Here is a 16,103-nt window from a genome sequence, read left to right as displayed (position 1 = left end):
TCTTGTTGTTTTTGCTTTATTTTCTACGTTGCTAAAGGTTTTGTCATTAGGCTATACAGCTTCCCACTGGGGAAGCCTGCCTGTCTTGCCACACAAGAAAGATTCACATTTACATTTACAGTACTGTGCAAAAGTCTTGAGTCAAAAGGTATTTATTTCTCTTTTCTTTTCTTTTCTTTTTTTTTTTTGCTTTTTTTACATTAGAAACACAAAAAGTGGTTTCCTGGCTTTTGCCTTTCCACAAAAATTATTTCTGGTCAAGCTTCTTTAGGCTGCAGAAGGACCAACTTGAATCCACATGAAGCTGCCAGATGCTAAACCAGGTCCTTGCTGGACTTCTGATCTCTCATAGAAGAAACTCTGGGAAACTTCTCATCAGATCTTCCACTTCTGTTTTTGTCTTTGGCCTTTCCAGATTCCTCTACAGAGGTTACACTTATTATTTGTCACTTTAGCCATAATGTTAAAAAAAACATGTTGATTCTGATATTTTTGTGTTTTTTTTATCGCTGTGGACATATTCCCTATGTACACTAGCTTTATTCTAATTAACTGACTACAATGTAAATAGGTATATAGGTATAATAGCACTGCCAATCCAAAGAAAAATGTAATGGTGCCTAAGACTTGTGTCCTACACCAGCACATCTAATTCTGCTTCACAGGGTACTGATCAGGTGATCACCTGAATCCTGTTTGATTTTTTGCAGGAGTGGTATACAGTTAGCCTACAGCAACTGGTGGAGAGCATGCCAGAATGCATTAAAGCAGTGGTTGAAAATCAGGATTATTCAATCAAATACTGATTGCTGAATAAAACATTACCACCACTTTGTTTACAAGTAAATATATTTTTTATATTATATTATATTATATTATATTCATAACTGCAGGCCTCACTTACCTTAGTTATGATCAGTGTTCATGATTCATTGCAATTTTCAATTCAGTTTTATTTGTATATGCAGAAGTTATCTCAAGGCACTTTGTAGTGTAAGGTTTAAGACCTTACAGAGTATAATTATACAAAAATGATATAGAAAACCCAACAATCCCATTTGTGTAAGCTTGAGGCAACAGTGGAGAGGAAAAACTCTCATAGTGGGCCAGGCCATCTGCCTCGACCGCTTGGGGTGAGTGAAAAGAGAAGAGAGAAAAGAACAGCAGGCAATAAGACAACAACAAGCAGCAAGAACATTGGGCAGGTCAACTGGATTCTGGAGATGTACAGCTCCAGGCCGAGGATACCTGCAGAAAAGTACAGAGAGAGGGAGACAGAGAGGAGGAAACACAACTACAGGAGAGAGAAGACACAAAGTTAATGACATGCAATGGTGGCATTTGAATTGATATAGGAGAAAGGAGAGAGGAGATAAAAAATGATAAAAGATAAAAGAGGGTTTTGGGAAAAAACTATTAAATGATCAATTTCCACGCCGTATGTCAGAATAAGATAAAGGGTGTGATTAAAACTGAGTGGATTTATTTACATTTTGGGTAAAATTAATGGATTTAATAGTGAGTCTAATAGTGAATTAAATGCAGTGTTGAGGCAGTTATCATCAACATCTACATGGATATTAAAGTCACCCACTATAATGACTTTATCTGCACTAAGAACTAAATCAGATAGAAACTCTGAGAATTCAGTTAAAAACTAAACTAAAAACAAGTTCTTGATTTTTCCAGTTAGGATCAGAGAGGCTAAGAGTGAGGCTCTCAAATGAATTAAAACTATGTTTAGGTCTGGGGTTGATTAACAAACTTGAGTGGAAGATTGCTGCTACTCCTCCACCCCGACCTGTGCTTCTAGGAACATGATAATTAACATGACTTGAGGGGGTTGACTCATTCAGAGAGACATATTCATCCTGCTGCAGCCAGGTTTCAGTAAGACAGAATAAGTGTATTTGATGGTCAATTATCAAATCATTTACTAACAGGGATTTAGACGAGAGAGATCTGATATTCTGATAAGTCCACATTTGATTGTTGTCTTATTTTGTTCTAAGAGAGGAGTCGTCTTTATTTTTATTAGGTTTTTATGAATAACTCCTCGTGTTAGTTTTAGATATAAATAATTTAGGTACTCGGGGAGCAGACACTGTCTCTATGGGGTTATGGTAGTTTTGGGGGGTGACGGCTGTAAGGAAGCTGCAGAGAGGTGTGTAAGACTGTGTCTCTGCGTCCTGGGCTCCACTCTGACATGTCAGGGTTTAGGTCGTCCAATAAACTCTGTCATATTTCTAGAGAGTTGAGACGCACCATCTAAAGTGGGATGGATGCCGTCTCTTCTAATCAGCCCAGGTTTTCTCCAAAACGTTTTCCAATTGTCTATGTAGCCCACGTTGTTAGCGGGACGCCACTTAGACAGCCAGCGGTTGAATGACGTCATGCGGCTAAACATGTCGTCACTGGTCAGATTGGGAAGGGGTCCAGAAAAAACTACGGAGTCCGACATCGTCTTAGCAAAGTTACACACCGATTCAACGATAATTTTAATGACTTCCGATTGGCGTAATCGGGCGTCATTAACTCCTGTGTGAATTATTATCTTACTATATTTACGTTTATCCTTACACAGGAGTTTTAAATAGGACTCGACGTCGCCCGCTCTGGCCCCAGGAATACACTTGACTATGGCCGCTGGAGTCTCTAACTTCACGTTTCTGACTATAGAGCTGCCAATGATCAGAGTGGGTTTCTCAGCAAGTGTGTTGCTGAGTGGGGAAAATCTGTTAGAAACGTGAACCTGGTCGTGGTGAACCTTGGGCGAGTGTCTAGGGTTGTGCTTCCTACGAACCGTCACCCAGCCGGCCTGACTTCCCGGCTTCTCGGGAACTGCCGGTGGACGGCTAACAGGAGCTAGGCTAGCTAGCTCCACACCGGCTACCGGGACCTGACTGGCTGGTTTATTTTCCACGGTGCGGAGCCGAGTCTCCAAATCAGTCAGCCTCGCCTCCAATGCTGCAAATAAACTACATTTATTACAAATCCCCTAGTCACTAAAGGAGGCAGAGGAGAAACTAAACATATGACACACTGAGCTAGAGAGAGCAAGAGGAGAAGCAGCCATGGCTAACAGAGTATAGCTAGCAGACCTCACAACACAAGAAAATTATTTAGAGTATTATGGGCGGTCTTTAAGTAACACAGGTGTATATTACGACTCTTAGGCCAGTATTGCTTTTCAGTATAACTATGAATTTATTTTAGCTTCAGGACCTAAACAACTGCCATAATTAGTGGAACCGTGAATTCTGTGCTCCACCAGGAAATCTTGAAGGAGAATGGCTGGTCATCAGTTTGTGACCTTAGGCTCAAGCGCACTTGGGTTATGCAGCAGGACAAAGCAATCCAATCCGATCCAAAACAAACCACCATGTCCACCTCTGAATGGCTTAAAAAAGGTTTTGGGGTGGCCTAAATTCCTTTACAGTGGTGTGAAAGACTAATGGACAGTTATTGCAAATGCTTGATTTTAGTTGTTGCCTCCAAGGATGGCACATTCAGTCATTAGGTTTAGGTTTACTTGTTCACATAGACCAATGCAGGTTTAAATAACTTATTTCCTTTTAATAAACAAAATAATGGTTTATCTTTGTGTAACATTAAAAATTAGTTTGTTGTTTGTGTGACATATATGCAAAAAAATAATAATAAATAATAAAATTTCACAGTACGAATGATTGGAACAGCCTAAGAATAAATGAGAGATTTCTCATTTTTCATAAATTACATAACGTAAAGTCCTTAGACATTATGGGCAAATTGCAGCAACACCAGGCTTACCTGGTGTCATACCTCTATTGAGTCTAGTATTCTCTTAACTCTCAGTGGTAATGACTTCATGAATTTGTCTACAAATAAAATCATAACTATTAGAGAAAAAAATGACCAGATCCTTCCTGCAAGTCGACTAAGATGTACAACAGCTCTAGATTTGTTTGTAAAACCTCAGTCTTACTTAGGCTGCTTCTTCCCCATCACCCTCAGTTAATTTTAATAATTATTTCATCTAAATCATGTCTCTTAGACCCCCATCCGGATAATTCAAAGATCTTTTACCTCCAAATTAGATGAATCTATGTTTACTAACAGGTTATTTACCACAGGTTTTTAATTCCTTGAACAAAACATATATGACACATTTTAATGCACAAGACGGTTTAAAAAATAATATTGTAACATTCATTTACAATGTATGCCAAAGGACTTAGCAAATAGTGAGTTATTTTATTTGTTCATGCCATAAGTCATGGAATTGTTTTGTCATGTTGGAGCGGCTCGAGCTGTCACATGACTGGGCGGGAGCAGAGGGTGGTGAGGAGCTGGTTCTCGGTGCGCTCAGGTGAGCTTCAGTGTCACCGCTTATCGGGAAAACATGGGCAAACTCCAGGAGTTCGAGATCGCGTTTCATAAAAACAAAGTGGTGTACAGTCCGGGCGAGTCCATCACTGGCACCGTGACAATCAAAGTGAACCAGCCGCTGGCTTGTAAAGGTGAGAGCCCGCTAAATTCGAGCTTATTCCCGCAGCTTTGACTCACCTGTAGTGTGGACGGGACTGTCGCCAAACGAGGAAGTGAGGGCTCACATTTGGTAAAAGTAACGAGGCCTCTCTGGGTTTTCGCTTTGGAAGTAGTGTTTAAAGTGTACATTAATGTCGGTGTGGTAGTGTGTGGTAAAGGGTTAGCAATGACAGTTTAATGGCAGCACGCTTTGACATGTTTGAATGGGAACTAACTGAAAAAAGCTTTTCTTTGGTTACCGTAATTACCGTATTTGACCAGAATGTTAGAATCTCTGACATTTATGGTCACATAATTTTATTCATTACGTATTATAAATGTTTAATCTCAGGTGTGTGTGTGTGTGTGTGTGTGTGTGTGTGTGTGTGTGTGTGTGTGTGTGTGTGTTAGCTGCTTGAGGAGCCCTCAATTCCAGAATTAGTCCGAAAATGATTTAGTGATTTGGTGCTTTTCACTGCACAGTGACTATGCACACTGTTACACTGTTTTTGCTGAGGAAATGTTGAAACTTTTAAACATGTCAGGTCTACTGATGCTCTGTGTCACTTTTATTCCTTGATCTTTATGTGGCTAACATTGATGTTGAAAGATAAATAGATGTGAATACATAGGAGTGAACACACAAGGAACAGAAAGGGACCACAGACAACAGCCTAATTGTTCATACTCTCAGTATCCTTAACCAAAGTTTCAATTTAATTTTCTTGAATTTTGGAGTCGTTACAATCCTTGAGTAACTTGTTTTTCAAAGTTGATTCAACCTGAAGTGACCTACAGAAGTAAACTTTTTTCCTCAGTTTTACACAAAGCTAAATGAGTTTTGGACTTTTGCCCATTTCCACAGGCTTTAAAAATGACAGTTTGTGTCCTAATCGTTAAGTTACACTTCGTCCTTTATCATTCCTTAGTTCTCTCTCCCTCTCTCTCTGTCAGCTTCTGTGTGTGTTGTGAGTTTCTGTTTGGATGTATCTGGGCCCTCCGGTCTGTTTTCATTCCTCTTCAGGTAGAGCCGGTCAGACTGTTAGCTTCACAGTGCTGCCTGTCAGGGAACAAAGTCTCACAGTGCAACACTCTGACTCACTGATGGATTATGTCAGGGGTTGGGCACTGAGATGAGAGACATGCTCCTGGGCAAATATTGACACTGTTTTAAACATCATCATTTACCTTGGATACAATAGATACGATGACTTTAGGACAGTCGTGGAGATGCAGGGAGGATACACGAAATTATTATTATTATTATTATTATTATTATTATAATTATTATTATTTTCATTCAATCTTCAAAATGAAAAAATTTAAATATTAAATAAATATACTCTGCTATATTTATTTGATAATTAATGTTACTGTTACAGTATAATAAGACTGTCCTTGTGCCTTTAGTGACATTCACTAACTACCATTATAATTAATTCAGATTGTAATTATTAGATTCCAAACATATGATGTTATATTGACTCTATAGCTACCTGTTGCAACATTAAGATGAAGAACACGTGAATGCATCAGTACTTTCCACCAATGATATTTCAGGCAATTATGCTTTAATTGTAAGCTACAGTCCTTCCTGTATTTATATTACACGAATGGAAGCAAACCCCTGTTGTCTGTTTGACATCAGGTTCTGCTGATATTGCCAAAAATGTGCTGTGTACATATGTTCCATGTTGGTGTGAGCTTAAAATAAAATGTTGTTGACATTATAGTTAGTCTTCAGTTTTTATTGTTTACCAATAACAGAATTATTGTAGGTATTACATGCTTATATTTTAATTTAGTGTGATTTAACTGACATTTTGAAGAGCTTTTTACCCAGCACTAGACTACTAGTCTGGAGGCATTCATTTTTGCAAATGAATTAATGATTATCATAGAAAACTGAAAAAAGTTCCCTCTTTATGTAAAGTGAAATCTATATTTCAAAGTAGTTGTGTTATAGATCATATACAGAGGTGTAAAGGTTGTAGCAATAAAGCCTTGTACATATTTATGTCATCTTTAAAAGACTCATGTGTTGAGATAAAATAAACATTAGCAGTGCAGCAAGAGATTAGAACTTCAATAACTGAACCTTTCATTCTGTAGTCTTGTTGTATTGTACATCTGAAGTTTTCTCACATTGTTGGAAGTTATCATAGGTCAAACATCAAAGTTTCCACTGCATCTAAAAGCTGGAACTGTCCTAACTCATCATCTGATACTAAAAGTAAAAAAAAACACAGTGGAACCGTTTCATCCTTGTGTGCTGGGTTAGGCTTTAATTGTACCTACTCTACCACTTTGTAGTGAGACTAAGCTTTAGTTTTTGGTAGTGGTGTTTTGGGTCTTCCGACAAAGGAACTGATATACCATTACTATTATTATTATTATTATCTATTGATTTGTTTATGACATGCTTCATGCTGCAGCTGCTGAAAAATATCTCTAAATATAATATAATAAACCTTTACTGTTTGCTTATTCGACTCTGCAGCCATCAAAGTGAACTGCAATGGTTTCTGTGGCATCACCAGTAAAGTAAATGACACAGCATGGACACTGGAGGAACAGTACTTCAACAGCACGGTTTCTGTTGCAGACAAAGGTATGCAGTTACTACTAAACTGATCCAGCAGGACTGATGAGTGTCCGTCAGTTAGTATCACCATTCATAATAGAGGTTCTGGCGCAGTCTCACCAAAACAATTACTATGTATTTCCTGTAACATCTTTGCCATGGAAATATAAGGAAACATTAGTGTAGTCAAATGCATCCCAGACTACCTCATCAAGTAGTTCAATTGTTTAGATTACAATCGTTCTCAGTGCGTGTTCACATTTGTATTCAGCACTTTTCACTGCATCTGAATACCCAAGACACATTTTACAAAAGGGTAAACAGGGTCAAAGAGTCACTTGTCCAGTCAGGGTTTAGAGCGCCTAACTGGCTATAATGTCGTAAAAAATACTAGCCTCAAACTGAGATATAAATGCATGTTAAAAGTGTGAGAAAGTTTTATCTTAACATTGTGGAAACTAAAACTAGTGTTGTAAAAGTAACGGGTCTGTAGTAGTGAATGTTCCTTTTCCTGCTACGGACAATACACGCAGCCCTAATGGCAGATCTGCCAGTTGAAAAACAATAGGGTTTCAGTTTCTACTAATGGATGTTATCTTTGTTTTGTGTCCCACACAGGAACCCTGAAACAGGGAGAACATACCTTTCCCTTCAAGTTTCTCATTCCAGGTAATTGTGTGGACTGATGGGATGAAATTGTTGCTGCACATTCTTTCCTGTATGTGTGTGTGTGTGTGTGTGTGTGCGTGTTTGTTTTGCCCGCACATTTCACTGCTTGACAGACATGTCCTGGCATGTTAATAATTACCCTAATTTTGTCATAGTTCAGGAGCACAGAGTATATAATTTTTTCCCCATAATTCACTGGGCAGCATTTTTTTTTTAAACAAGGTAGAACTTTGAGTTACAGTGACAAGTTAAAGTATGTGGACCTTTTGGAATTTAGTGGTTTTCTGCAATTTGTCATAAAATGTGATCTGATGTGATCATCTAAGTCAAGAGTATTAACAAATATGATGTGACTAAAATAATAACACAAACACAGTGTTGTCCGTTTTGGGTCATTTGGGATGATGTTTTCTCGATTCTAGATCCTCTGACTGCTCCTTTTGGCGAGGCATGGCTCACATAAGCATTTTCTTTTCGTTATATTCGTTAGTGTTTCAGCTACTAGAGGTAGCTCTAGCCCATACCTCCAAACTAATTTTCTCAACTTATGCTAACACCTGACTCAGTTAGCTTTTTTAAGTTCACATACTTTTTCCACTTGCACTGTAGGGTTTTTATTGTTCTTCTTCATAAAGACATGAAAGATCAGAATTTTTGTGTTATTATTTTAGGCACATTATATTTGTTAATACTCTTGACTTAGATGAAGATCACATTTTATGACAAAATAATACAGAAAACCATCAAATTCTAAAAGCTTATACTAAAGATTTATATTAAGACCTCTGTCACATGCTTTTATCCAAAGCAAGGTAAAAGGTAAGCAAAATGTCTAAATCAAGGAAAAATATTTACTGGTTGTAGATTACCGTAAATTGAATTGCAATAGTTTAAAGCTGGATTAATCCAAATGTTTCTCTTACCTATGGATCCAATGAGTATTTTAATGTTAAAGAATGTACTGATAATCATCACAGCTCTGCAGTTCTCCTGAGTGCTACAGACTCACGATATGTCCAGGGTGTAGCCTACCTTTCACCCACTTACAGCCAAGATAATGGATAAAAGAAAGGCTGTAAGATATGTATTAAGTGCACATTGCGTTGTATGTAAGTAGTAACAGTTGGTCTGTGTGTGCATGTGCAGATCTTGTTAACAGTTTTAAACACTGTTAATACTGTATGTTAGACATAACAAGAAGAATAGTTATTGAAAATGTCCTTAACTGTGCCACCACCTGTCACCTGCAGTCCACAGAGTAATGACATCATCTGTCAGTGTGTTTGTTCAACATGCACATCTGTGAGCACTCACAAAATGTTTGATGGACTCCTTAGCTAGTATAAGGGAATTTTGGCTGTGGCTAAGATATTTGATTGTGAAATATTACTACAGTATGACTAAAACATTGTTTTATAAAGTGACAATATTGAAATGTATTATCTCAAGATAATGAAATGTTCAGTTGGCTTTATGGAAATTATTAATTTTATTTTGAATTTTATTAAATTCATTAAAACAGGCTTGCATTTAGCCTTTGTTTGGTCATTTGTCAGGCAGAGTTAATCTTTTCAGGTAAATCCTTCATCACTACAGTATGTGGCAATAAACACTACAGAAACTTGAAACTGACCCGACCGGTCTATTGTTGTGAGTCATCTGAAAAATGTGCGTGCTTTTACCTCTGGTGGTTACTAGTTCTCATGTTCACAGTAGAAGAAAACTACTGATAATCTGTAAGAGTTTTTAAGGATGTGGAACAGGACAAATGAACAGCACCCAAAGTATTAACATCCTGTTTATACAGTCACCCTGTTTTAAAGATTCAATCTATTATTATCTATTTGCCGTCACATGAAAAATGCATATTTGACTTCTGTCCTCCAGCTTCTGCTCCGACATCTTTTGAAGGCAGCTATGGTAGGATAGTTTACAGACTGAGGGCTTTTATTGACACGCCACGATTCGCCAAAGACTACAGCGCAGAGAAGGCTTTCTACCTGCTAAGCCTCCTCAACCTAAATGAAGTACCAGACATATGGGTGAGGCCTGTGTGTGTGTGTGTGTGTGTGTGTGTGTGTGTGTGTGTAAGAAGAATATAGAGAGAGAGTTGAATGACATGATTTGTGATTTTAACTCGTAGTACACATTTACTGCTGCTAATGAGCATGTCACTCGCTGTTTATATACTGCCTTGTTCATTCAGGGGCCCTGTACATCTGCAGTTACCCAGCAGTTCACCTACATGCTAATGAAAACAGGCACTGTGGTCATGAAGGCCCAGACTGATATGAAGGGTTACACCCCAGGCCAGATCATCCAGGTGACAGCCAATATCCACAACCAGTCTGGAAAAACAACAGGCAACATGGCAGCCAGCCTCATGCAGGTAAGCACTTTTTAGAGGTCATGACAGAAACATGACTGTAAAGTGCCTTCAGATGACTTCTGTTTTGATTTGGTGCTACACAAATAACATTAAATTGAATTGAATCCAGATGAAAGCTGTTAAAATTATGCTTTGTGTTGCTTAATGTGTAAATAAGCAACTGTCTGGTAATATCTTAGTTAGCCATGCAGTATCAACTGTAGAAAGTGATAATATAACAGTGTTTTATTCAAAGCTTTTGTCCTGCGCATATTTTGTTAAACTTTTTCAAATTAAGTGCAAATGTGAATACACATATGAGACAACAATAATAGTTGATTATCACTACCTTTGCAGAAATCCTCTGAACTATATTCCGAAGTGATCATCTAATAAACTGTGTGTTTTCAGAGAGTGACCTATGAAACAAAAAGGCCCACACATGATCTAAGGATGATAGCAGATGTGGAGGGAGGTGTGGTCAAGCCTGGCAAGGAGGTGGAGTGGAAGGAGCAGATCATCATTCCTGCGCTTCCTCAGTCGTCTCTCGCTGGCTGTGATCTTATTAAAATTGAATATTATGTTAAAGTAAGATCAACAATGTCCATTGTTGCACAATCAACAGCATTTTCTTTTGTCATGCTTTTAACTGTCAGGCAGACAGAAGGCCACGTGAAGACAGTTTCAGTCATGCACTTGATGTCAATACTGTATGTAAATATGATGTCAGTTCAGAAAACATAACGATAACAATGAACAGAATTTTTTCACAGACTAGTAAATGTACTGTGGCAACAGCAGCACAGGATTAAATATATAGAGGTAGAAAAAGCTAATTATCACTCATGAATTGCAGCTACCAGCAACAATTATGTCTTTAACAATGCTACAAGGAACTATTGTGCAATGGATGCCTATGTCTAATGATTATTATTGGTCATGTAAATAATCATAGTCATAATCATAATATTTAAGTCAGTGACTCACCATGAATTTCTGTAGAATTTTAGTATGATGCAGTTCAGATTGACTGAGGTAAATGAGATAAAATAAAGTTTTCTACATTATGTTTTTTTGGATTCTGCTCTACATTATCTATTCCATAGTATGTCAAGATGTGTGAGAGAATCAACTACATTATCAGGTTGTGAGACAAAAAGGACCATGTATGATTTAAGGGATTCCTTCAGAAAATAATTGACTAACATTCTTATTTCCTATGATTCATCAGGTCAGTCTAAAGTCTCCAGATGTCATGCTGACTTTACCCATCCACATTGGGAACGTTTCACTCAACAAAAAACACCATCCTTCCAAAAAATCTGCTCCTGTTTCTTCGGATGAAGCTGAAAGTACTGCAGCCTCTGCCTCTACCGTTGACAATGCCACCTCTGCCACCACTCCCACACTGTCCCCTCGCACCGCCCCAAAACCTGCCCCCCGTCCTGCTCCACGCTCCAGGATGTCCTCCCATAGTTCCCCCAGTGCTCCTCCAGCTGACTACAATGACAGAGCAGGGGTTGGGAATCTCATGAATGATGGCTTCCCGAACAAGCGCCAGTCTCAGATGGTGTCACCCAATGCTTTCAGCTATGCCCCCGGCCTCTTTTTCTCCCAGAACCAGGAGCACAGCGGGCCTGTTACGGGTACTGCAGCACCTTACCCCCCTGAGAACAGTGCTAACTCAATACCAGCACCCCACGTTCTGCCTCCAGACTACATCTCAGCTTATCCACAAGGTCAGCTGGCCAACACTTATTCTGTAACATCCAGGCACTGGTCATGGTAGTACACTGGAGAAAAACAGACATGGAGAAGAAGGAGGTTATACATTAGAACGAAAAACATTGGCCTAACACTGTTTAACTGCTGTAATGCCCTCTATTACCTCCATGTATTTATTCTACTATTTCAGTAATCATTATTGCTGCTAATTTAATGCTGTTTGATTAATACTATTCTTTTGTAATGTTTAGTACATAACAGTTGTTTTATCTGAAACTAAATAGTGTTGTTGTGTTGTCTTACTGTGCAGCCATCAAATGTCAGTTAACTGGGGGAAAGAGTTGACAGAATAGTGCTTGTGTGAGTTTCCCACTGAGAACTGAAGCTTAAGGAGTAGTAATAAGTGGTGTAGGGAATGCTTTGAAGATATATTTTGCTCTTTGATTGCCAGGCTACACATATACCTTTCTGTGTGGAGTTCAGTTGGATGTTAGGGTTAGGGTTTTTTAAAAGGTCCTCCGAAATGCATCTGTTGCTACCAAGAACATTCTGTCCATTAACTGCAAAGCTTAAAAAACTGGACGTTTGTAGCATATGGCAGGGATCCCCTGTGGCACTAAGACCTCGGAGAACATAATAAAAACATTATCCAATGTAACCACCATTGCCTCAGTGAAGATAGGTAGTCTAAAGAGACACACACTGGTGCACTATGGCTCTAGCTAAGATGGTCATTGTTTAATGAAAGCAGACAGTCTAAGCTGCATTTATTTCATGCATCAGGACCTTTGCCTACTGTAGGCTAGGATATATATGAAATATGTGATAACTAAGTATTTGAGTACTAACCAACTCATCTGTGTGTTACAGAAGCCCCTCCTTCTTATGATGAGAGCTGCAACACATGAAGTGCATCAGAAGCCAGGAACCCTCAACCAAGATGCAGAGCAATTCACTCTTTTAAAAAAAATCAATACTGACAGAGGAACAATACTGTGAACTGGTTTCACATGGTTAATTCAGGCCCTAACCCTCAGATTTTGTATAAGTTTAATATTTTTTGCAAATGTCGTCACAGTATTGACTGTCTATGTATTTATGCTGGTTTTTAGCACTTTGAATGTAGGGAAAGAGTGGCTGGATTTGCAAAATTAGATTTTCTGTGCCCTTTACAGGAGTTACATTTTTAGAAACAGCATCTATGATGTAACTTTGTGTCTAATATCTTTATTTTTTTCATAAGCCAAATAATAAATAAGCCCTTGGGATTGTAATTTGATACAGGTGAAATCATCCTTATCTGTTAAATATTTAAGACTGGTGAAACATGTTGATGATCAGGAGTTTTGTTAAGAAACAATCTAGATTTTGCTGTTGCTAGTTGTCTACAAAGGAGCCCTGGGGACAGTTGTGATTTACTGCTATCAATGTGAATTAAACTCCTTCTCTGGTCGTGCAGAGACTGGACGGCCCTTAACAGAGGGCCTCGGGCCCTTGGCCCTTGGGCCCATACTGCCAGAGCACCACCAAGAGGATGCCACGAGGGACACGGTAAAATGGCTTCTCCAAGTCTACAAAGCATATGTGGACTGGTTGGGCAAATTCCCATGAACCCTTGAGCACCCTAGTGAGGATATTGTTCGGTGACCAGAATGAAAACTGGATTGCTCCTCCTGAATCTGAAATTCGATTATAGATCTAACTCTCCTCTCCAGCACTCTGGCATACACTTTCGTTGGGTGGCTAAAGAGTGTGATCCTCCTGTAGTTGGAACACGCCCTCTGGTCCCCTTTCTTAAAAGAGACACCACCACCCTGGTCTGTCAGTCAAAAGGTAGTGCCACATCCTTGAAATATTCCATCCACTGTCTGACAATGTCCTTGAGGTCTCACACAGCTCTCCACCTTTACTATAAATGGGGTCGGCAGAGCACTGCTTTACTCTCACGGGGCACCGAATGATTTGCCAGAACTTCTTTGAGGCTGACGGACGTCCTCCTCCATGGCTTTGCAAACTCCTCACACACAAGTTTTTGTCTCCATGACCGCCTGGGCTGCAGCATTCTTGGTCTGCCATTAACAGTCAGCTGCCTCAGAAGTCCCTGAAGCCAAACAGGTCTGGAATCCTTGACTGCATCCCTTACTTCCAGTGTCCACCAGCCACGTTGACAATGAAGGTTGAGAACATGGCCCTCTTGCAATCAATGTCCCTCAGAATTTGGTTTAACCGCAGCCTGAGGTGGGAGTTGAAGATTCCTCTGACAGAGGGTTCTGCCAGATTCCCAACTGCCCTTCATAGTGCATTTGGGTCTGTTAAGTCTGTCCGCCTTCCTCCTAGGCCACCGGATCCAGCTCACCACCAGGTGTTGATTGGGTGACAACTCAGCCCTGCTTTTCACCTGAGTGTCCAAGACAGATGGTCAGAGGTCAAATGACAGGATTATGGAGGCCCCTCCTCCCCATTACGTCCCTGCAGCTGTCACTGTCATTGCCTGTGTGGGCGTTGAAGTCCCCAAGTAGAACAACAAACTCCACAGTCGTAGCACCTTCCCAAGGTCTGTTTTAGACACCTCTGCAATGCTTGCCTGGGGAGGCATTAAATGGATGGAAGTTGTTTACATATTCTGTAGCTTTGAAATGATACAATGTATGATTCAGTTGGATCATTACATGTCCTTGAATTGTGTTGCAACTGTTGACTTTTTTGTAGAAATGCCATAGTATTTTCAGACATGGAAGACAAAGTAATGAATATAGACCATAACTACATATAAATGAATTATATTCTTCTTTCCCTACTTAATGTCTTCTGTGGTTGTGTTCATGCCACACATTCCCTCTGTCTGATTTAATAACTGTACATTGAGTGATCATGACTGTAATGCAATTCTTATTTTATTTCCCTGATGTAGTTCACATTTATTTAAATCATTGTTTTATGGATACTTTTTAATATTTCTTGATAAAGTTGAATCTGTCAAAAAACATTTATTTATTGTTTTTCATGTTTCCAACTGCTGTCTGGCTTCCAATAAATGTGTTAAACACTTTGTATGAAACAGTTTTATATTTCTAAGATTTGAGTTCTTATTTTATAAGCTAACTTCCTGTTGAAACAGGAAGCAGTTGTTTTTTAAGCAGTGTAACTTGTGTAATGAATTATGAATTCATTATCAATGCAGTTGTCATGCTGCTTTTGCAATACTTGCTAATAATAAATTTGAAATAAAATAAAGATATGGTTATTTTCTGATAGAGTTGACTCAATTAAGTATGTTATTATTATTATCTTTCATTCACAGAAAAGAAATGAACATGAAATACTAATAATGTCTTGTTTGTATTACCAGCATTAAGTCTGCAGCTGACATCACACACTTGTTGGTTTCTGCTTTTGAAATGGTTTCCTAGTCCATTACTTCAGCCTTTTTGTTTGTTTTGGGGGTTTCTCCTCTTCCACAAGTATAATGCGTGTATGTGTGGTGATTGACTTGGCCAATAAAATCTTCCTCATTTCCTTTCTGAAGTCCTGTGTTAAGTTGGCAGAGTGTTTTGCATCAAAACAAGTTTTGGTTTTTTTTCTCTGTAAATTGTCAGACAAAATATTTCTGATCTTATCATCAAGCCACAAATGTAGCTTTACTGTGCTTCACAGATGAGTTTGTATATGGTTTGGATCCTTTCTTCTTTCACAGTTCTCCCATGACTTTAGTATAGATTAATCTTGGCCTCAGTCCTAAAAGCTTTGTTCCAGCTTTTGTAGTTCATGAGAGGACCACAGTAGAAATAAGCTTTCGGCTTTGTTGTGTTTTTATTGTTTACAATTTAGGATATTAGCCTATACAAATCTATCTAACTGTACTTTTCTGGAAATTCCAAAATTCAGTTCAATTTTATTTGTAGAGCGCTTTTTACAATTGACATTGTCACAAAGCAGCTTTACACAACCAAAGAACGGTACATGAACAGTGAATGTGTATGAATCATAATAATCAGATTGTCCCTGATGAGCAAGCTGAGGGCGACGGTGGCAAGGAAAAACTCCCTGAGAAGGAAGAAACCTTGAGAGGAACCCATCGGTGTGTGTGTGCGAATGGGTGAATGAGATGCAGTGTAAAACACTTTGAGTACCAGTTAGGTAGAAAAGCGTTATATAAGTGCAGACCATTTACCATTAACATGAGATAGTGTAAACGTCTGTCACTGACTGTTGTTCAGGGTTTTTCATTTGACTTGCTTTTCTCTAATA

The 16,103-nt window shown here is 38.8% G+C and overlaps 1 protein-coding gene across 1 annotated transcript; it reads left to right on the top strand.

The window, feature by feature from the left end:
* The first annotated feature begins 4,324 nt into the window (after nucleotides 1–4,324).
* arrdc1a (arrestin domain containing 1a) lies at nucleotides 4,325–15,372 on the top strand. The gene is made up of 8 exons (XM_026343465.1): nucleotides 4,325–4,502; nucleotides 7,010–7,120; nucleotides 7,712–7,762; nucleotides 9,650–9,804; nucleotides 9,969–10,151; nucleotides 10,542–10,718; nucleotides 11,362–11,869; nucleotides 12,726–15,372. The coding sequence occupies exons 1-8, from the start codon at nucleotides 4,385–4,387 to the stop codon at nucleotides 12,761–12,763; spliced, it is 1,341 nt and encodes a 446-aa protein (XP_026199250.1). The 5' UTR covers nucleotides 4,325–4,384; the 3' UTR covers nucleotides 12,764–15,372.
* Nucleotides 15,373–16,103: the final 731 nt, after the last annotated feature.

The sequence above is a fragment of the Anabas testudineus genome, chromosome 9 (assembly GCF_900324465.2).
Source record: "Anabas testudineus chromosome 9, fAnaTes1.2, whole genome shotgun sequence".
Taxonomy (NCBI): Eukaryota; Metazoa; Chordata; class Actinopteri; order Anabantiformes; family Anabantidae; genus Anabas; species Anabas testudineus.
Note: the sequence above shows the minus strand (reverse complement) of the source record. Positions and strands in the feature narration are given on the sequence as shown.

What these genes read in the sequence shown, in the direction of transcription:
- arrdc1a (XM_026343465.1), top strand. Translation starts at nt 4,385, where the DNA reads ATGGGCAAACTCCAGGAGTTCGAGATCGCGTTTCATAAAAACAAAGTG. An exon ending in GGTTTCTGTTGCAGACAAAG is followed by an intron (nt 7,121 to 7,711) that starts GTATGCAGTTAC and finishes TGTCCCACACAG; the next exon opens with GAACCCTGAAACAGGGAGAA. An exon ending in CATCTCAGCTTATCCACAAG is followed by an intron (nt 11,870 to 12,725) that starts GTCAGCTGGCCA and finishes TGTGTGTTACAG; the next exon opens with AAGCCCCTCCTTCTTATGAT.